The following is a 21,528-nucleotide window of genomic DNA, read 5'->3' as shown; positions in this document are numbered from 1 at the left end:
AGTCCCTTCGTAATTTGTCAAATTTCACTTTAGTCCATCGATAATAATAAAAAGATTGTACACACGCATCGCGTGTGCAGAGTAACTAGTGCAAAATTAAAGAGAGTTTATAGTTAATTTTTGGCATATCCTTTACCTACCCGACAACATCCCGAACTTTCAATAAATTTTCAGAACAATTTGATAAATTTTCCAGAGAGTTGGTGTTTTTTTTTGGTCGGAATTTTTGGCCAAAATGTGAAAAAATGTATAAAAAATAGATTAAAGTTAAAAAAGTGTTCAAAAGATAATTTTGTAGAGTTTTTGGCTCGATTGTAATTATGAAACACAAATACCCGTTTATCAGAAATCAAGTCGGGTTATGACCCGTTAATTGAAACACAAAAAAATATTTATTTTATTTTTCGAGTTCTATATAAACGAGCACCATCCCCCGTTACCAGAATCGAAACCCTCGTCTCCCTCAAATTTCTGACCCACAGAAATATAATTTTATCTGAAGATATAATACGGAAAAATCTGTCCAAGATATCGCCCAGGCGATTTTTGTTTGGTACGTATTCATCTCTGTTTACATGTTTTGTAATTTACTTCTTTAATATACGATTTCAGTCAAGGGTGGATGGATGGATCCGCATTAGATGCTTTGCAGTTGTTTCATCGATCTAGGAAAAGTTTTTTGTTTTTTTTGTAGAATTCAGTTAAATTATTTTGAACAGAACTGTTGTTGGGGGGTCTTTTTATTTGCTTGTTCTTAAGATGGTAAAAGTTCGTCTGTTTTGGGTAGACGATGTTGTTGGAAGGATTTGTAAACATCTTAAGGTGGTGTTTGGGGGGGTGAGTGGATTAAATAAGGATAGATAAGAGTCAAATTATTTATCGTTAAAATTTTAAGTTGTTTATAAATAATCATTTTGACCCGGTTTAAGATCCAATTTATTAAAGGATCCAATTTTATGATAAATATGTGATTAATAAAATTGGATCTTAACCGGGTCAAAATGATTATTAAAACAACTTAAAATTTTAAAACGATAAATATTGGACTATTAATCTATTTTATTAATCCACTCAACCAAACACACCCTAAAAGTCTTAGGGAAAGTATATGTATTTCAATCCATTTTGAATAATTGGGGGTACTCAATGTTTGTTATTTTCCCCCTGATCAATAGTCTTCAACTCAACTGTAGGGTGTAATGGTTACATGCTTACGAGCATAGTGACACGCAAAGCAATGGCCATTTATTCGGAATTGTTCTCGGATGGCAGTCCATGATTATGTTATATATGTGGAAATAAGGTGGATCAGTGGAATTTGATAAAAGCATAAACCATGGCCTCAGCAGTCGTCCCGGCTGCATCGTCTGCTTACTTTACTGGACGTATCCTCGATGCATTTTAATGTGTGATTTAGTATTTAACTGCACAAGTATATTTTGCATGCATGTGTCTGTCTTGTATTCGTGCTTCTTATTTGCGAGTTAATTGTGTGGATAGTTTATGTTGAAATTTGAAATATCTTCCCAACTTGAGTTGTTCTCAACATCATTGTTGTGTATACTTTTATGCTATCTTTCACTGGAGTCTGAAAAGCTAAAAAATTCTCGCTTTTATTTTTCTTGTTATTACAAGATAAAATTTTGTCCAACTGTTCTCTTTCAGGTTGTGTTTGATATACAGATTTAATTCAATTATCTCTTAAATTACAGGGATATCAGTCCTTTTTTTTTATTTCCCAAAATTAGTGCCGACTTTGTCTGTATCTCTTTAACAAATGCTAAGCTGGTTCAACCCAAGCGACAAGGTTTTCAGCAGCAAGGCAAATAGGGGAAATCGCCAAATCACATCCTCAGGACCTTATTGCTCTCTTGAACAAGGTATGGTTTTGTTGCCTAGGTTTTTAGTTTTCTAAACAATTGCCTTTCTATTGGTTAAACTTGATTAATGGCACAACCAAACACTTTTACCTTGAGAATGTCTGTTATTCTCTCTTCATTGTGATGCTACTGGGATTTTATGTGCTGTCACATGGATACTTTGGCACAAGGTTCTTCTTTTTTTGGACGGATCTGGACTATTCAGCAAACTTCTTGTTGACTTTTTATTAAGTTGGATTAGTTGCATCTGGCACCCACTATATACTTCTTTCTTTAATGAATCCCAATAGAAAGTTAGAAATTATAACTCTGTTTTAAGTGGAAGTTGATTAATTTTATCCAATGGAACTTAATGATTCAAGAGAATAATAGATTAATTACGCTAAATGTATAAAATTAATAGTTTTAATCCCTGTTGGTTAATGTCGTTCACATATTGTCAAATCATTTCAATTACAATATGTATATCTAAATGCCAGTGCTTTAGGAATTTGTACCTTGTTTAATTTTATAAAGAGAATTCGTATGGTGAGATCTGATTTCTACCGTGTTTCTTTGTATGGCATGCCCATGTTATTCATTTGTTTGCTTTGATACATAATCTTTTCTTCTGTATTTTAATATTTGTCACTGAAGTTCCGTGTACTCCTGAATTGTAGGAGGAGTAGTGCATTTCATTTTACGCCTGGAGTCTCACTCTTCAATTACTTGTGCAGGTGTCTCAATATTTACATAGTAAAAAGTGGGACACCAGAGTTGCTGCAGCTCGTGCTGTGGGGGACATTGCAGAAAATGTCAAACATACATCTTTGAGTGAACTCTCTAGTTGCCTTGAGGAGAAATTGTTTGAAGCTGGTATTCCTGCTACTTTTGATGAAGTGGTGATTTGGCCCAGTTACAATTCTAAAATTGTTGCTGGCACTTCTTTTAGAAGGTTTTTCATTCTCTTCGATATTTATTATATATTATATAATATTTTCTTCTAGTTGTCATAAAGCCCGAGCTATAATAATTACTTGTTTTGTTATTAAGAAACAGCATCTCATCACAATGTTTTGTGAAATGTAAATTTCTTCCATGTAATTACCATTCGCAGTTTTGATCTGGATAAAGTGTTGGAGTTTGGGGCTCTGTTGGCATCCGGTGGTCAGGTGCTTTCCCTCGTTACCCATATTCTTGTTGTAAACTGAAAATCCGTGTGTTCGCAAATTGTTTATATCTTTTGTTTGTTCATTTGTGAGGTAGCTGTATGGAGCTTCCAATTTGAGATTATTGTGAAGCAAATTTTTATTTCTCTTATGTCATTAATATATGTCTTATAAATAATTGGATGATAGTAAGCATGTTGCACCAGATATTGATTTTTCAACAACATAATTTCAGGAATATGATATTGGAAATGACAAATGCAAGAATCCTAGGGAACGTTTGAGCCTACAGAAACAAAACCTTCGGCGTCGATTAGGTCAGTGTTATTTTCTTGTATCAGTTTTATTGAGTACAAAGTGTCTCGATCAAGCAGTAACTTTTGGAACATATTGTTGTTACAATTCTTCTAAACACATGTATCAAGGTACCTGACGCATTACAATACTGCCTTGTTTCAAGAGCTCTCATTTCAACAGAAAATTGTTTACTCTATAGTTTTTTGTTGAGATTTCTTCCATACATCTTTGACCTTGTGGATTGGAAGTTCCATTTAAACCTTGTGGATTGTTGGACTCTGCTAGGAGAGCAACAAATGTTGCTCCTAGGGTTGGAATCTCTTTTTGAAAAGGGGCGTTGGCTCGTGTGTTCCTTTCTTTTGCAGAAGATTTCCCTATGTGATATACCGATGATTTGATTTTTCTGTGTAAAGTAGATCTGATCACTAGTTGTATTATTTTATTCTTGTTTGCTCGATGTATCCTCCCAAAAAGATTTCATTGTCTGCTTTGATTTGCTAAAGCAAGCCAAATTATTTTGCTCTTTTTGGCAGAATACTTTTCCCTTCTCTTAGCGACCCTCTTCAACGGATTCTTTTGCTGTTCAATCTCTTATATGGGTTCTAATTCTTTACCAGATGGCTTACAATTGAAAGTGAAACTTCGAGTATGCACTGTTTTCACTCACTTTCGGTTAAGATCTTTGGGCTAGTGAAATAATAATCTTTGATATTTTTCTTTCCATTTTTTGGTATGGTCTAATATTTAACTGCAATAGTTTAGTTTATATATCATTATCGATGATCCATAAAGATTTTTCAAGAATTGAAACAGATGATTTATTGCCCTAAATTTTTTTATGAATAAAATTGATGTGTTGCTTGTTTGGTGGATGTTGGATCGGTTGAAATTGGGGTACCCAAAGCGATCCAAAGACTACCTTCTAATTTTGTGCCAAAGACGCTGTCCACGAAGTGTAAAACCTTTCTTTTGCTGTATAAAATTGCTGGAAAACCAAGTACTGTGAAGTGATTGCTTAAATGCCATGGTGAATACGAGAACAATTATATTCTGTACTATGTTTTAATTTTTTATCCTTATTGTAGCGAGTATATGGCTTTACCTGATAAATATGAAATGTGTTATATATCAAATGTATGTAATGTAACTTGTTTTTACTATTTTTTGTTTTGTTTGTTTTATCATAAGTTACTTATGGATGTTGAATTTTATTTATAGTTTGGATATCCAAAGATCAGAAAGCAAGAAAAGATTACAAAACACAGAAAATTGTTTGAACATCAATTATCATTTCATTTGCAGGTTTAGATGTGTGTGAGCAGTTCATGGATGTCAGTGATATGATAAGAGATGAGGACCTTGTTTTGCACAAGTTTAACTACCCTGCAAATGGAATGGCTTCCCACTATTATGCGTCACAACCTCTGCGTAATATTAACAAACTTGTGACGAGTATGGTGCCCACCTCAAGATCTAGGAGGCCCAGTGCCAGGGAGCTGAATCTCTTAAAACGTAAAGCAAAAAATAATTCAAAAGACCAATCCAAAGGTTGGCCAAAGGATGGGTCCACAGAGGCAACCCAATCACATGATGCGATGGAACCCAGGACTACTTCCCTAGACTCGTCGGCTGCTAAAAAGGTGAATGAAGAACGTCTCAGTTTTTTTACCAATATTATTTGCAACAAGGTTAATAATTTCCATCATATTCTTTCTCAATCCTCATATTTTTGTTCCATCTGAAAATTTAGGTGTCGTTTACGTCTTAAAATTTGATGCTTGATGCTGCTTCTGATTTTAAAATGTGTACCCACTTCGTCAATGTTCTTTTCTTGGCATTCGTGGTTAATACCCTATGTATGCATTTTTTATTTGAGCATCGTTCTGTTGACGTATTTCTTTGTCTCCAAAGTCCTTCGATTCTTCATACTTTCTTGCTTGATGACATTGAAGAAAGTTTCCCTGTTGTTTCAATGTAGACTTTCTGGTTGCATTGTGAGCTCTTGACTCAAATCATTTCTTTAATTCCCATTCCATACTAAGCTCACATTTGAAGTTTTGGTTGAAGCCTGAAATTGAGTTAGGGTGAAAATGACACCCCTGTCCATTCTGATAAATTTAGAAAAATAAAGTCATATAGTTCTGAAAACAAAGGAATGAAATTCTCTCTCTATCAGACACCCTTACAGCTCCAAAATTCTAATTTGCTATAGAAATAATGGGAGCAGTCTCACACTCTTTAACCAACCAATTAGAGACATGATTCAGGCTATGTCTAAGGGAGAGAATATGAATCTGTCAGCATATATGCATGTAAGCAACCCTTATACCGTCCGGAATAGATTTAACTTATTCCAAACCATAGTTTTTGCACAAGGCACATTAAAGCACTCAGGTCTCCTGGGGCTAAAAAGCGTAAAGCGAAACATATGCTTTATTTTCATAAAGCGCAAATAAAGTGTAATGAATAAAATATTCTACATAGATAAAAATAAAATCAATTTATTTTAAAAAATATGAAACATTAAAATATTTTTTTATCAGAAACTAGAATTTTATTATAATATCAATAGAGGTTACAAACTTAGTGGATGAGCGGTCCACATAACAGTAAAATAAAAAAACTCCAGTAGATAACCTATGGCACTTTATGACAAGTTTACTAGCAATAAATAAAACTCCAATCACTAACAACGTCCGAGACCGATAGATGCTGAAACTGTGGTATATTGATCGTCCAAGTCGCCACTCGGAATCTGATTTTCTCCCATAATTCTTCCCACGAGTCATCTCTATCCCAGCCAGAGTTTTTGTCCCTCTGATTTCCAAACACTTTTGATGCAAGTCTATATACTTCCTTCTGGACCTAGAGCCTGTTGATTTGATTGTGTGCTTTTTCTCTCTTTTTTCCGTTTAGTTCTTTGCCATTGTTGTTAAGGGAACCAGGATTTTGCTAGTATAGAAATCCCTGGCATCTTGTGCAAGCCATATCCGTCACAATATTTTGTCATTATAATTGCATATTTTTTCTCCTCTGTGCATGTTATGCCAAGCCTTTTCCTCTTCCTTCAATATCTCCCATCTTCTATTGACCTCATAAGACTTTCTCTGGAGGACTACTAAGTGCAATCAACTGAAGAAGTTTTTGATGCAGTTACTTACAGAAACCATTTCCGATGATGACAATATCGAAAATGATGGAGATGGGGGCTGGCCTTTTCAAAGTTTTGTTGAACAACTCCTCATTGATATCTTCGACTCTGGTTAGTAATTACTTTTTGGAGCTTCTGATCACGATAGTGATAAATTACACGTTGTCTGATTTTGTTACCAGTTTGGGAAGTTCGCCATGGCAGTATCATGGCTCTTAGAGAGATATTGACCTATCAAGGAGCTTGTGCGGGAATCCTTCTCCCTGAGTTCAGCTCTGCAGGTTCATCAGGATTTAATTTGGAAGATGTGAGAAGAGAGAGGGAAACAAAATTTGATTTGCAAGTCTCAGTTGATGATTCAGAGCCAGTTTTGAAGAGACCAAAGTTGGAGGATGTTTCTAGTTCAGTCTTTGAATCCACTGATGGAGATCTAAATGCTTGTTCAAAAGTTGAAGGTGATGGAGGAGATGCTTTTCCCATATGTGCAAATGGAGAAACTGATTGCAGTTTTGTGAAGGGGGAAGCACAATCTGGTATTGACAGCACATGCCATTGTGTATTAGATGTTAAGGAGACGAATTATTATTCCGAAGATAAGGAATTGACGGAGAAGATGACAACAATAAAAAAGATACCTCAAAACTCCGAATTGATGAACTTGATTATGGAGGGTAGGACTTCTTGGCTGAGAAATTGTGAATTTCTACAAGATTGTGCAATTCGCTTCTTATGTGTCTTGACCCTGGATAGGTATGATTTGTTTAGTAAATGCTCACTACTTCTATTTGAATGGTTGGTGGTGAAGTTAACAGAAAAGTTCAACTACAAGGAGAAACGGAACTTAATGACTCAAGCATGAAAGATATCAACTTGCTATAGCAGATACTTACATGTTATTTCAGAAATACTTTGGTTTTCCTTTATCATGTATCAATATTCTTGAATTGGCTTCATCCTAAACTTAATGTATTAATTTGTTTATATAATAACAAGTGGAAGAGTTGTCTTTGGAAATATAAACCTTGAAATGAAGATTGAATTTATTGGGAACTTGTTTGATGCCATTTTTTAATGTACAGATTTGGAGATTACATCTCTGATCAAGTTGTGGCACCGGTGAGGGAAACCTGTGCTCAAGCCTTAGGCGCTGTGCTCAAGTACATGCATCCAACATTAGTACAAGAGACGCTGAATATTTTGTTGAAAATGCAGGTAAACATAGAGTAAAGAATGTTTATTTGAACACTTTTTGTGAGACTCTTTTTCTTTATGCAACATTGTTTTAATTAGCCATCACATTTTCAGCGTAGATCAGAGTGGGAGATTCGCCATGGGAGTCTTTTGGGTACTAAATATCTAGTTGCTGTGCGACAGGTATATGGTTGTGCTATACAACGCTGTTATTGGAATGCATTTTTCCTTCTGATTTTCTTGGCATGGTTCTTTTGGTAATTGCTCCGCAAATTTGATCTTAATATCGTGTTTTATCGTTTCAGAATGACAGTTTTAATGTTTTTTGATGATACTGATTTGGATCCATGTAAGGACCTCGTACTGTTGACACAAAGGTCGTGTGAATGTGAAGAGATATACTTCACCAAACCTTTTGCAGTCAATTAAACATAAACTTCTGATTCCAATAGAATGTTGTTTTAGAAATCTGGAGTCATTTGCCTTGACCAACGGTGATACGACATCTGTGTTTATTATGTGTTACCACAAATTTGCTGGGTAGAAGCAGGAACTGAACAGGAATTTGTCATATTAGATAACTTAATTGCTTAGTGCACTCTTTATGATATAGAATGTGTTTGAGAGAGATTTACTGATGTTGTTAGGTGACTAAAATGTGAGATGTCATCACATGTCCTTTTTGGGAAGTCTTTGACATATACAATGCCAAAATGATCTCAATTTCAATGGCTGTGGTATTAGCAATTACTTGAGAATCGTGGATCTTGGGAGGAGCACGAGATTTCAAAAAATCAGGTTTGGGGGAATATTAAGTGACGAATTGAAGCTTGGTACTATAAGATAAAGACCTTAAGAAACCCCATTTGGTTCTTTTCTGATTTGGATGCCAACTTGTATCGAACTAAGTCATAGTTTGTGTGCTTTGTACCCGTAACTGAAAACACGAGTGTCAAGTCAAGTACCCAAAGATGGTACCAGATGATGTGTAGTCCACCTTCTGGTTGTACTATTATAGATTTTCTTAATTAAGTTGTTTCTTAAAAAAATGTGAATACCAGCCTATACATGGTAGATGTCCCGATAATAAAATGTGCAAGAGAGTAATAAAATGAGCAAGAGAAAAATAAAATGTAGATCCTTTATTCTTGTTCTTAGATATTATTTGATGCGACAACTTTATTGCACAATCTGCACCACTAAATCTTTTCCCCCAAGGAATAAAATGTAGCCTCTTTGTTATTGTTCTTAGATGTTATGTGATATTCATGGTTGGAAGAATTTTATGTTGTGGAAAATCTTGGGACAGAGAATTCAACAAGAAAATCATTCTGTTGCATTTGAAATAGAGTTGATAATCCTGTCTTAAACCATGATTTTCATTCTCCTGGTCAAAATCTCGAGCCAGCCAGAAATTATTCAGAATTGTTTTAATGGGCTGATGCTACTATTTTGTATTACATTTTTGTGTAGTCCTTTCCTTCATCTGTACATCATATATTTTTTATGGATTTTGTTTCTTATTAATTAAAAAGTGCATCATTTTTTTTTGTGTTGTACTGTTGTGTGCCTAATTTTTTTTGAGCTTATTTTTTCTTTTCTGTCCAGCTGTAAGTTTCTATCTATTCCCCGATAGATTACTTGAGCTGATCTCTTTGTACATTTTGTCCATGCATTTATAATTTTGTCAGTTTTGTTGCTTTGACGATGACTAATATTCTCACTATGACTCTAGGAAATGCTCCATGATCTGCTTGGCCCTGTTCTTCCTGCTTGTAAAACTGGTCTTGAGGATCCTGATGATGATGTACGAGCCGTTGCTGCAGAAGCTTTATTACCGACATCAGCTGCTATTGTTTCTCTCAAGGGTCCAATATTGCATTCTATTGTTATGCTGCTCTGGGACATTTTGCTTAACCTGGATGATTTAAGCCCCTCAACCAGCAGGTACTGTGTTGATTTTATTGTTGTCTGAGGTTCTTCTTGCTGGTACATCTGCTACTTTTTGGTATTCCTTTTCGATCTCTTTTTGCTATATTGCAAATGGTCTTTGAAAGTTCATTTTTCCCCCACTGTTTTTCATTCATCATTAGTTAAATGCCACAATATATTGTCTGTTTAAACCTCTCCTGTCGTATGAATCTCCTCCATTTTTTACGAGACATTGTTCGGTTGATATGATTTTGTTTGACAGCTTTGTCAACCATGGCACTCCACTTTTTCTAGAACATTCTAGACCTTCATATGGATACAATTCGACCATAAAATTGTTAACTATCATTTCAGGGCTTGTTAAATTTATGAATCTATTTTTGTGGAATTTTTCGTCACATCTGTTCCTACTCAGGTTAATTAGCCTTTCAAAACTCACTGTTTTCGCTACAGTTTTTATTTAACTGCTAGTCCATTCTTTTCTACATTCATTATATTGTTCAATTTAAGGTTTGTGTGCTATGAAATATAACAAGGCCTTTCTAAACTCATTAGTGCATGCGGTTAATTTACTGGCTGGTAGGTCCTACCATACTGTCTTTTAACCCTCTGTTGTATTTTTCATTCTTGATTTTCTTTAACAAGAAAAGTACAGCTTTACAGATAAAAATAAAGATGTAAAAGTCAATATTTAATGAATAGGTACGACATAAATTTTAACATGCTGTTATTTATTGTGGGGACTTGGGGTTCAAATGATTGCTGCATTTTTAACAGTAAGCAGTTTGTACTGTGATGGGTTCTGCATTTCTGTGTTGAAGTCATAGTATGAAACTAGTTTTCAGTTTTTTATTTTATTGATGCTAGAATGTCATTTGCGCTGTTAAAAATTATCTTCTTGCAAACTTCAGCTTACAATTAGTTTGTAATCAATTATCAACTGTGCAATGGTGGATATCTCGATTTTGTTATTTTGCTGGCCAAGCTGTTGCTTGATTGTGAAAGCCATTTATGAGTTCTGATTTTTTTTAATTAAATATTATTGTAAATACATGCTTAAATGGAGGTTTTTAAAACGTTCCTAATACTGTATACCGCTTTTGCAGTGTAATGAATCTATTAGCAGAAATTTATTCCCAGGAGCAGATGATTCCGAATACTTTTAGTATGTCGGATTCCAGGGAGAAGCTGGAACTTGACCTTAATGAAAGCAGTCACACAGATGATCATGACGAAGGGACGAGTTCTCTAGAAAACCCTTATATGCTGTCAACGTTGGCACCACGATTATGGCCATTTATGAGACATAGTATAACGTCAGTTCGCTTGTCTGCAATCCGCACCTTGGTAGTTTATATTCTTATATCTGACCTTTCATGTTCGTAACATTTTTGTCACTCTTTTTCTTTTTTCCTGCAACCTTGAATGATTTTTTTCAAAATCATTGCATTCTTCAGGATAAGAAATATCTTGCTTATATCAGGAAAAAAACAGTGAATGCTAGTTTTATTTGCTTAAATATGACATGTAGAAATTGAACTATGTATGACATGTAGAAATTGAACTATGTATGACGTGCAGGAACGTTTGCTTGAAGCTGGTCATAGGAGGAGCATCACTGATGAAGCTAGCTCATTTTGGCCTTCTTTTATCGTTGGTGACACTCTAAGGATAGTGTTCCAGAATTTACTGCTCGAATCGAACGAGGAGATTCTGCAATGCTCAGAGAGAGTTTGGAATCTCCTAGTCCGTGTATGCAACTTGCTCCGTAATCTCAGTGTTACTGATACTTGCCGTTTCATCATTTTTCTGTCAGCCATTAATTTTATGACAGCTGTCAAAACACTCGATCTTCGTAGTTTCTCAATCTGTTGTTGACCCAAAGAATCTAGAAAATCGGTAATTTACAAACACAAAGGAAATTTAGGCAGGTTTTTACTTTTTAAGTCTGGCAGTGATCATTTTCACGTGAACCAAGCTTGATTTTAAGCACCTCGATCTTGCTCATTTTACATGATTAATTCTTTTGTAAAAAGCGTTGAATCAGTGGACCTGAATTTCATCTTAATTGTTTAATGTTTTGATCGCCCTCCTGCCCTTAATTTGCAGTTGTATAATTCTTTTTATAAAATTAATTTTGGCAGTGTAGATACTCAATTAAGCTTTATGTTGTGCATCATTGTCATATATTTAAGAATTAAGAATCATGGAACTGTTTTAATCTATTCATTCCTGCCTTTCCGGCTTCACTACTAACACAGTTCTTCAATTGGTTAGTGCCTGATGGAAGATTTAGAAAATGCTGCAAAATTGTACTTTTCTTCTTGGGTAGAGCTGGCAACAACTCCATATGGATCTCCACTGGATGCTTCCAAGATGTTTTGGCCTGTTGCCCTGCCTCGTAAAAGTCGTTTCAAAGCTGCAGCTAAAATTAAAACAGTTAAGCTTGAAAACGAAAATCACAAAAATAAATCCTCAGAATCCATGGAAACCACGTCAGCAGAGCCAAATGGAGATGCTCCAGCAAGTTCATCAAAAATTATTGTCGGTGCTGATTTGGACATCTCAGTAACTTGTACAAGAGTTGTTACAGCAACCGCTTTAGGAGTTATGGCTTCCAAGTTAAGTGTTGCATCTGTGCAGTATGTGGTTGATCCATTGTGGAAGGGATTGACTTCTTTATCTGGAGTTCAGCGGCAGGTTGGTTCTTTTCTGACTAAATCATTGATTGTATATCATTGACTTTTTAGTCTAACATAATCTTGGGGTAATTCTTGGGAAAAAGTGTTACAACCTTTTAGGCTGCTGATTGCTTTGTTTCTTTGTTGATTGTGTCAGGTGGTTTCAATGGTTCTTATATCCTGGTTTAAAGAACTGAGAGGCCTTTTGAAGTCGGATGAGGTTTTTGCTGGCATTTCAAATAATTTTCGGCACTGTTTATTAGATTTATTAGTTTGCAGTAACCCTGCTTTTCCTACAAAGGATTCTCTTCTACCTTATGCTGAACTTTCTAGATTATGTGGTAAGATGCGGAATGAGGCCAGTCAGCTGTATTACGCTACAGAGTCATCTGGCTTGTTCAGTGATCTTCTGTCGGGTACCAAGGTGGACTTTGAGATTATGACTGCTGATGATGCAGTGACTTTTGCATCGCAGCTCCCATTTGTGAGCAATATAAACACCGGACTGGAATCTGATGGAAAGAATTTATTTGAGGAGTTAGAGTCTCTAAAGCAAAATCTTTTGACAACTGCGGGATATCTGAAATGTGTTCAGGTCTGTCAAAGTATCTACTCTCTTTATCTGAAAGAACAAATGCTCTGGTTTTGCATATGTCACTGGCCACGGAAAAGATATTCTAATATTTCAATCTCTGCTTTTTGAGTGGTTGCAGAATAATTTGCATCTTACTGTCTCGGCTTTACTAGCTGCTGCTTTTGTATGGATGTCAGAGCTTCCTGCAAAACTCAATCCGGTTATCTTGCCTATAATGGCTTCTGTCAAACGAGAACAGGTAATATAAAGGTTACGGTGTATCTTTATTGGGGAACACCAAACTTTGACTAAAATAGTGTTTTATTTTAAGGAGGAAATTCTGCAAAAAAAGGCTGCTGAATCACTGGCAGAACTCATCCATCAGTGTATTGAACGCAAACCATGTCCCAATGACAAGCTAATCAAGAATCTGTGTACTTTAGCATGTGTGGATCCTCGTGAAACACCCCAAGCAGAAGTCATGAGTTCTGTGGAAATAATTGAAGACCAAGATCTTCTGTCCTCCGGAAGCAGTAGCATTCGATCAAAGTCAAGAGTTCAGGTGCTGTCTCCTGGTGAAGACCGATCAAGGCTTGAAGGTTTCATTAGTCGACGAGGATCTGAACTTGCATTGAAATATCTATGCTTGAAATTTGGTGGTTATTTGTTCAACAGACTTCCTAAGATCTGGGATTGCCTTGTTGAGGTCCTTAAGCCTTGTAATATTGAGGGACAGACACTGGAAGATGAGAAACTGATTGATCAAGCTATCGATTCCGTTAAAGATCCTCAAATTTTGATAAACAATATCCAAGTAAGCAAGCTGTCAAACTTCACTTGAACAATTGTCATCTTAAACATCATGTTTAGAAAATGAATTAATCTGTATATTTTTTGGGTCTTGGGATGCTAACGGTCGTGTTGAATTGGAACCAAACCGGAATCAGTTAGATTGGTTCTACCTGGGTTGAACTGGTCAGCCTAAAAAAATTGGAATTGGTTACAAACTGGTAGGAAAATGGGTAGTTCTGCAAGAGGTTAAAAAACTAATGGTTTGGTATCTCTTATGAGGCTCTAAACCCGTTTAAAACCTTAGTGAATGGAGCTGGTTTTATTGACCAGCCCGGTCAAGACGAACCAGTTATTAGACTTGTGAAGCCATAACCAGTTCTACCTGTTTGAATCAGTTCAGTCACTAGCTCTATTACAATTACTCTAGTTTAGAGTTGGTTAAAGAAACCTTTTATTCCCAAAAGCAGCTAAAAAAATTGTGAAAGTAGCTGTTTTTGCAAAGTCTTATAACTCACGCCTTGAAGGTCTCTTATAGCTTCTGGTCAGTGCTTTTATGTAGGTATTAAGCTGAAGTCTCGTGGAACTTAGTTCCTCATCTATTTACTTAGGTTCTATCCTCTTCTTGCCCGCTTCACTGGAAGATAGTTCTACTGGTTTACTGTATGATGACGTGAGATTTATTGAACATCTTTTTACTCCCATCCTAAGAAGATTTTTGGTTGCGTCCCATCTAATACTTCTACTCTTCTGTGCAGGTGGTTCGTTCTATATCTCCTCTACTGGACGCAAGTCTAAGACCAAAACTTCTCACTCTTCTACCTTGCATTTTCAAATGTGTGCGCCATTCTCATATTGCTGTAAGATTATCTGCATCAAGATGTATCACGGCAATGGCCAAGTCTATGACTTTGGATGTCATGGGTATGATAATTCAGAATGTTATTCCTATGTTAAGTGATGTGTCATCTGTACACGCTAGACAAGGAGCTGGCATGCTTGTTAGTTTGCTTGTTCAGGGGTTGGGTTTGGAACTGGTCCCATATGCTCCGTTGTTGGTTGTTCCTCTTTTGAGGTGTATGAGCGACTGTGATCATTCTGTTAGGCAGAGTGTGACGCATAGTTTTGCTGCCCTAGTACCTTTACTTCCGTTGGCACGTGGTGTCTCTCTGCCAGATGGCTTGACTGAACGTTTGTCTAGAAATAATGAAGATGCACAATTTCTGGAGCAACTAGTTGACAATTCTCACATTGATGATTACAAGCTCTCCTTTGAACTAAAAGTGTCTTTGAGGAGGTAACATTTTTTTTATCTTTTGTTGGCAATTCTCGCGTTATCTTTTGAGGTGAACAGTTTTGAATGAAAGGGAGTGCAAGGAAAGCTATTGCCTTTTTCCATCACTATTTTCTATTATTTTGTTTTAGTTCAAATTTCAAATTCTACAATTTGGTGTCTAGTTACCGTTATCTCTCTATTAGTTATTTTGAAGGTTGCCTATGCATAAATCCCTGTTTTCTGGGTATGATATTATTATCTGCTGGTACAAGTAAATTCAAGTTTTATTATCTTGTCTCACAAATTTGTGGTTTTAATTCAACAGTACATCTAGGTTGTTAATGTGCTTATTTTTGTGGTTTCAGGTATCAACAGGAAGGTATAAACTGGCTAGCTTTTTTAAAGCGGTTTAATCTTCACGGTGTTTTATGTGATGATATGGGTCTTGGTAAGACCCTTCAAGCATCTGCAATTGTCGCATCTGATGTAGCAGAGCACATTGCTGCAAATAGTGGCAAGGACTTGGTACCATCTTTGATTATATGCCCATCAACACTTGTTGGACACTGGGTTTATGAGATAGAGAAGTTTATTGATCCTTCTCTGTTAACAACACTTCAATACATTGGTTCTGCTCCTGAGCGATTGTCTTTGCGAGTGCAATTTGATAAGTATAATGTCATTGTGACATCATATGATGTCGTCCGCAAAGATATTGATTATCTCAGACAGGTTTACTGGAACTACTGCATCCTGGATGAAGGACATATTATTAAGAACTCGAAATCCAAAGTCACAGTTGCTGTGAAACAGTTGAAGGCTCAGCATCGCCTCATATTGAGTGGAACACCAATCCAGGTTTATCATGAAGCTCAACTTATATTTACTTTTTAAGTTTGTATTGTTGCTGATTAATCTATATTGGATTGCAGAATAATGTGTTGGATCTGTGGTCTCTATTTGACTTCCTCATGCCGGGGTTTCTTGGAACTGATAGACAGGTATTTTACATTGCTGCATTCCTTCATTCTTCAAAATTGTCTTTTCTTGCGTTTATCTGTGGCAATATTAGATCTTATATTTCAGTTGGTAGAATGAACAAAGTAGCCCGAAAGCAGAAAATAGAGACCTTGTTTCTGGTTTTGAATTTTTTGTTTATTGTTTCTCTGGAAACAAATGCATCCCTACGTGAATACACACACACATGTGTTCATTATTTCTGGCGAAATAAAAAAGATAGAAACAGTCAGCTTCCAAGCCTCCAAAGTCTGAAAATCAATGCTTGTGTAATATTTCCGTTATGTGTTTGTCAATGCTGATATGTTTTTAAATGCTCCATGTACAGTCACTCCACCTCAATGCCATGCAGCGCTGAAAAATTCCTGAACTGTTTTGAATATTTTGCTGCGTAGTATTTGTCATGTTGTTTTTGACATTTCTGGTGCTAACACTCTGAAGAAAATCTGTGAAGGATTGTTTTATTCTTGCATGAACGTGAAATAGTGAGGAAATCCATGAACTTTATTCTGCTTCCAGCAAAGTTGTGGAAAGTGGAAATGAAAGAAAAACTTGAATTCTGTAATAAGAGCATTTTTCCTGTTATCTCGTCCAATTCTCCAGCAGTGGTATTTCAAACATGGACACTGACCGACTAAAACTTTCCTTATTTAAGCTGATTGCAATGGTGACTGGAAGTGGTTCTTTTCCGAGTTGTAATTATATAAATTATTTCTTGCACATATGATACATTATGATGCTAAAATAACATTTGTTTCTACAGTTTCAAGCTACTTATGGAAAACCCCTATTAGCTGCCCGTGATCCTAAATGTTCAGCAAAGGATGCGGAAGCAGGTGCCCTTGCCATGGAAGCATTGCACAAGCAGGTTCATGATTTATTAAACCCACTTTCCTGTTCCCGCTATCCGTAATGATTTATTAAACCCATTTTCCTGTTCCAGCTCTCCGTACTTTTTTCTCAAGTTTCTTTATGTGCTCTTATATGGAGTTTGCTTGATTAGGTCATGCCCTTCCTCTTACGCCGAACAAAGGATGAAGTATTATCTGATCTGCCAGAGAAGATCATTCAGGACAGATATTGTGATTTAAGTCCTATTCAACTGAAGTTGTATGAACAATTTTCTGGTTCACATGTTAGACAAGAACTTACAAGCATGGTTAAGCTAAATGAAGACGCAGGTGGGGCACCTAAGGCATCTGCTCATGTTTTCCAGGTAAGATGAGAGAGTGGCAACTGGTACCTTTCCATTATATTGTTTTTCCCTTTTTCCCTCATTTCATTTCTTTCAATTTCAGGCACTTCAATACTTATTAAAAGTCTGCAGTCATCCATTGCTTGTCCTTGGCGAAAGAATTCCAGAGACACTCTTGCCTATGCTGTCAGAACACATTCCTGCCAATGCTGATATCTCTACAGAGCTTCATAAAATAGTACATTCTCCTAAACTTGTCGCTCTTCAGGAGATAATGGAAGAGTGTGGGATAGGTGTAGATGCATCAAATTCTGAGGGCAACATCACTGTTGGCCAGCACAGGGTTCTAATATTTGCTCAGCATAAAGTAATCACACCCCTTTCTCTTTCAGATTATATTTTCTCCATTGTATTGTGTGCTTCTCTTGGTTAATTTTGTCCATTCGTGCAGGCCTTCTTGGACATTATTGAGAAAGACTTGTTTCAGACTCTCATGAAAAAGTGAGTAGGTCCTTGTTGATATTTCTTTTGGGATAAAATTTGAAGTTCTCTTTCCTATTGTTTTTTTCCCTGTAGTCATTTATTTTCCTTGAAAATTCTCGGGAATTCTCCTTCCCAAGTAAATTTCTGGGAACGAGCCTTTGTCCCCCTTTCTCTATTGTTATTTAATTGCTTTTTGGCTCAACACAGCATTACATATTTGCGTTTGGATGGATCGGTTCAACCTGAAAAACGATTTGAAATTGTCAAGGCTTTCAACTCAGACCCAACAATCGATGTTCTACTGCTCACGACCCACGGTATGACTTTGCAATTGATTAAATAAAAACCACCTGTAAATCTAATGATTGTTATTGCAGTGGGAGGGCTTGGTTTGAACCTGACATCGGCTGATACTCTTGTTTTCATGGAGCATGACTGGAATCCTATGAGAGATCATCAGGTAGGGACCTGTGTGTTCTTTCTCACGGCTTGTTCTTGATTCATTTTCTAAATAACTGTTCTTCAGTTTCGTTGTTAGGAGAAAATATATGTAGAGGCCCTAGATCGATGGTAAAAGTTAGTAACTTAAAATCAGTTTACACTATATGTTTGCTCTGAGGCTCGACTAGTGCATATGTATCTGATCTGAAACAATCATGTAACAATCACATCGTCTTCATGACTTGTGTTTGAATAAATTGTTGGCATGACATTTCCTAATGTTTGATTCTCTGTATATATGGTAAATCATTCCTTTGCCTTAGAAAGGAAATTGGCAGCAATTAGAATGGAAAATAGTATCCTTTCTTGGATGGCTTAATTTTTGTTTTCTTGATTCTTGAATATCTTCATTTCTTGTTATTTAACGACAAAGTCAGCACCTTTCTTTCAATTGAATAAGCATGATTTTGAAAACGTCATCTCCCGACAATAAACTTGCAGGCAATGGACAGAGCACACAGGTTAGGCCAGCGGAAAGTTGTTCATGTCCACCGTCTAATCATGAGAGGCACCATGGAAGAAAAAGTTATGAGCCTCCAAAAGTTCAAAGTTTCAGTGGCAAACGCTGTCATAAATTCAGAGAACTCCAGCATGAAAACGATGAATACAGATCAATTACTTGATCTGTTTACTTCTGCAGAAAGCAAAAAGGTATTTACTTAATGCTGTCAGTTGACTCAGTTTTTCTTTGGTTGTTTTCCCATCGTTTCGGATGTTGTTCCAGAGTATGCTGGAAGCAGGAGCCCTCCAAATAAAAAAAAAATCAAACATGAAAATTAAGATGATCTAGGTTTTGAACTTTGAAATACATTAAGTTACTTGTCAACTAAATTAATCGATCCTCCCCTGAAGCCATATGCCACAAGCTTCTAACCAGTTTAGCCTCTTTCTGTGTTCAATACTTTGTTTTTGTTTTGTTATTCAGGGAGCAAGAATGTCAACATCTTCAAATGGAGTTGACACTGATGCAAAAGTACCCGGTAGGGGCAAGGGACTAAAAGCCATTCTTGGTGGGCTAGAAGATCTTTGGGATCAGTCACAGTACACTGAGGAATACAATCTAAGCCAATTTTTAACAAAACTAAATGGCTGAAGTATGCACAGTGTATGTATGTGCTTTCAAGATTTTTGATTTGAGGATGCAGCATAATTGCATCATTTTGCAGTGGGTACACGAGCTGCATAGATGTGCAGAAGTGTAAATTTTCCATGGTCACAGGCTCACAGCTCCAATTTTCAAGGATAAGTTATTGTCGTTTTTCCCCTGTATTTTCATGTTAGTTCTTTCTATTTTTATCAATTCTTTTCCTGCAATTTAGTGCTTAAAAGAAGCGGTGCAGAATTAGTTCCTGGGGTTTTGGTTGGGCTAGTTGATGCCAATGGCTCATTGAGGGTTAACGAATCTGTAAATTTTGGATACTGTAAATACACACTAAGACATTTTTTCTTTTGGAATTGGAATGATATTGCCGCAAGATTAGTTATCTTCTCAAGTTGTGATATTTTGTATGTTATGTCCTTTGTGTTTTAATTTCGTCTGAATTGTTTTAAAATTGAAATACAATAACATAATTGAAATACAATAACATATACCCATGTATTCAAATTTAATCACTTTAATTACGATTGAGCAAACCTGAAAATGTTTTGAATCTATTTTATCAGTTTGTTTTAAAGTAAATAAATTGTTCAGAATTATTCGTTATATATAAATAATTTTAAACAAAGCCCATATTAATACAAGGGTATCTATTAATCATTATATATGTTATTGAACGGGTCTTGAGCGGGTTTATAAAACTCGTTACTAAACGGGTCTATTTTAGACGGATTTAAACAAAGCCCAACAAGATTTGTTTAATTCGAGGTGGGCCCATTGTCACCTAACCCAAACTCGATCTTATATTAGGCTAATGGGCTCGATCATCATTAAATTTGTTGGGCTACATTTTATATTATTTCTCATTCCTTCCGAATACGCAGTATCCTGCCTGCCTAACCTCTGTTTCACGTCGGCGCGGCGGCGTAAATAACCGTCAGTTGGCTTATGGAAGGGTTTTTTACAAAAATAATTTAATTTTTAAAACTTTTTTCAAAAATAATGTAAAAAAAAAAAACCTTTTCAAAACTACCCTAATCCGCTCTCACGGAACGCGGACGCTGCACACGTGGAGCAGCGTCCGCGCTCCGTAAGAACGGACAATGTGCCATGTAGGCATCAGAAAATATTAGCGACGGATAATATAATCAAACCGTCGCTACTTTGCGACGGTTTATAAAACCGTCGCTGATTTATAAACCGTCGCTTGCAATGTACCCAGCGACGAGTTATAAAACCGTCGCAACTGAGCGACGGTTTTAAACCGTCGCTAAAGGCGCCCTTAACCGTCGCTAAATGCGCATTTGAAACTTTAATAAATTTGCATGATGGGCTTATACTCTTGCAAGCCCACGATCCATGCCCCCATTATATTAATATCATCATAATCTCGATCGACGATCCAATATCATTGATTGACAATTTCAACTTGTTTGTTTATATGACGCACACTTTAATTTCGAGATACCTACCTCTACGCACGCTACGCGTAATTGTATCAACAGCGTGCACATATGCGCCGTGGATAATTTTGAACTTTCAACGGCTTGCAAGTTTGCAGCCTTCAATATACGCTGCGGTAAGAGAATTTGCCGCTGCCAAAATCCATTTTTGTTGTAGTTAATATTGTGGGTGTTCAACCGAAATGGATTTTTATCCAACAAAATCTAGTCTTATACATTAGAGTATGGTTGTGGAAAAAAAAGGAATTTCTTCTTCATATCCCTTGATTTGATTTTGTTTAAAGTTACTACGACTTAATAAGGGATTTGATTTTTGTTTAAAGTTAGTACGACTTAATTCTTGGCTCGATATACAACATGCTTTGAAAATTTCATAAATTTAACATTTATTCTGATAATTTATATAAAGTTACATTTATTCTACAAAAATCGGAAAGTAGAAGAGGAATCTTTGATCCCTGCGATTAGGGATATCAATTCGAGTGAGTTTGGTGGGTTAGGTCGGGTTGATCAATAGTACTATTAAAAAATTACTGAATCCAAGTCAATCTGAACCTTAACCCGAATCAACTCATTAACCTGTATAACTCGATTTTGAACTTTTTAAAGAAAATTAAATAAAATTCAAAAATATATATATTTTTAATTTAAACACATAATAATAAAATCTCTTCATATATATGATTTAAATTTGAAAGTTTAATATGATTTAAATTTGAAGTCTAATCATAAAAAAATAAAATATATTTACTAAATCAAATAAACAATTATTTAAAAAATAAAAATAATGTTCAAAATAAATATTATATTATGAAAATTTATGATATAAATATACAATAAATATTTTTCAT

General features: G+C 35.9%; 1 protein-coding gene across 1 annotated transcript; it reads left to right on the top strand.

Annotated features, from left to right (window-relative positions):
- The first annotated feature begins 1,336 nt into the window (after positions 1–1,336).
- LOC140835496 (TATA-binding protein-associated factor BTAF1-like) lies at positions 1,337–19,608 on the top strand. Its single transcript, XM_073200988.1, has 28 exons — positions 1,337–1,385; positions 1,786–1,880; positions 2,597–2,814; positions 2,977–3,031; positions 3,264–3,345; positions 4,628–4,965; positions 6,479–6,587; positions 6,659–7,226; positions 7,556–7,688; positions 7,782–7,850; positions 9,403–9,614; positions 10,706–10,946; positions 11,181–11,351; positions 11,877–12,299; positions 12,438–12,875; positions 12,994–13,113; positions 13,186–13,668; positions 14,402–14,940; positions 15,285–15,777; positions 15,852–15,920; positions 16,700–16,804; positions 16,940–17,152; positions 17,235–17,498; positions 17,583–17,632; positions 17,822–17,931; positions 17,992–18,074; positions 18,557–18,766; positions 19,041–19,608. Exons 1-28 carry the CDS (start codon positions 1,337–1,339, stop codon positions 19,206–19,208), a joined length of 6,108 nt encoding a protein of 2,035 aa, XP_073057089.1. The 3' UTR covers positions 19,209–19,608.
- Positions 19,609–21,528: the final 1,920 nt, after the last annotated feature.

This window comes from Primulina eburnea, chromosome 6, assembly GCF_022965805.1.
Source record: "Primulina eburnea isolate SZY01 chromosome 6, ASM2296580v1, whole genome shotgun sequence".
In the NCBI taxonomy this organism is placed as follows: domain Eukaryota; kingdom Viridiplantae; phylum Streptophyta; class Magnoliopsida; order Lamiales; family Gesneriaceae; genus Primulina; species Primulina eburnea.
This window is presented reverse-complemented; position numbering and strand designations above follow the sequence as displayed.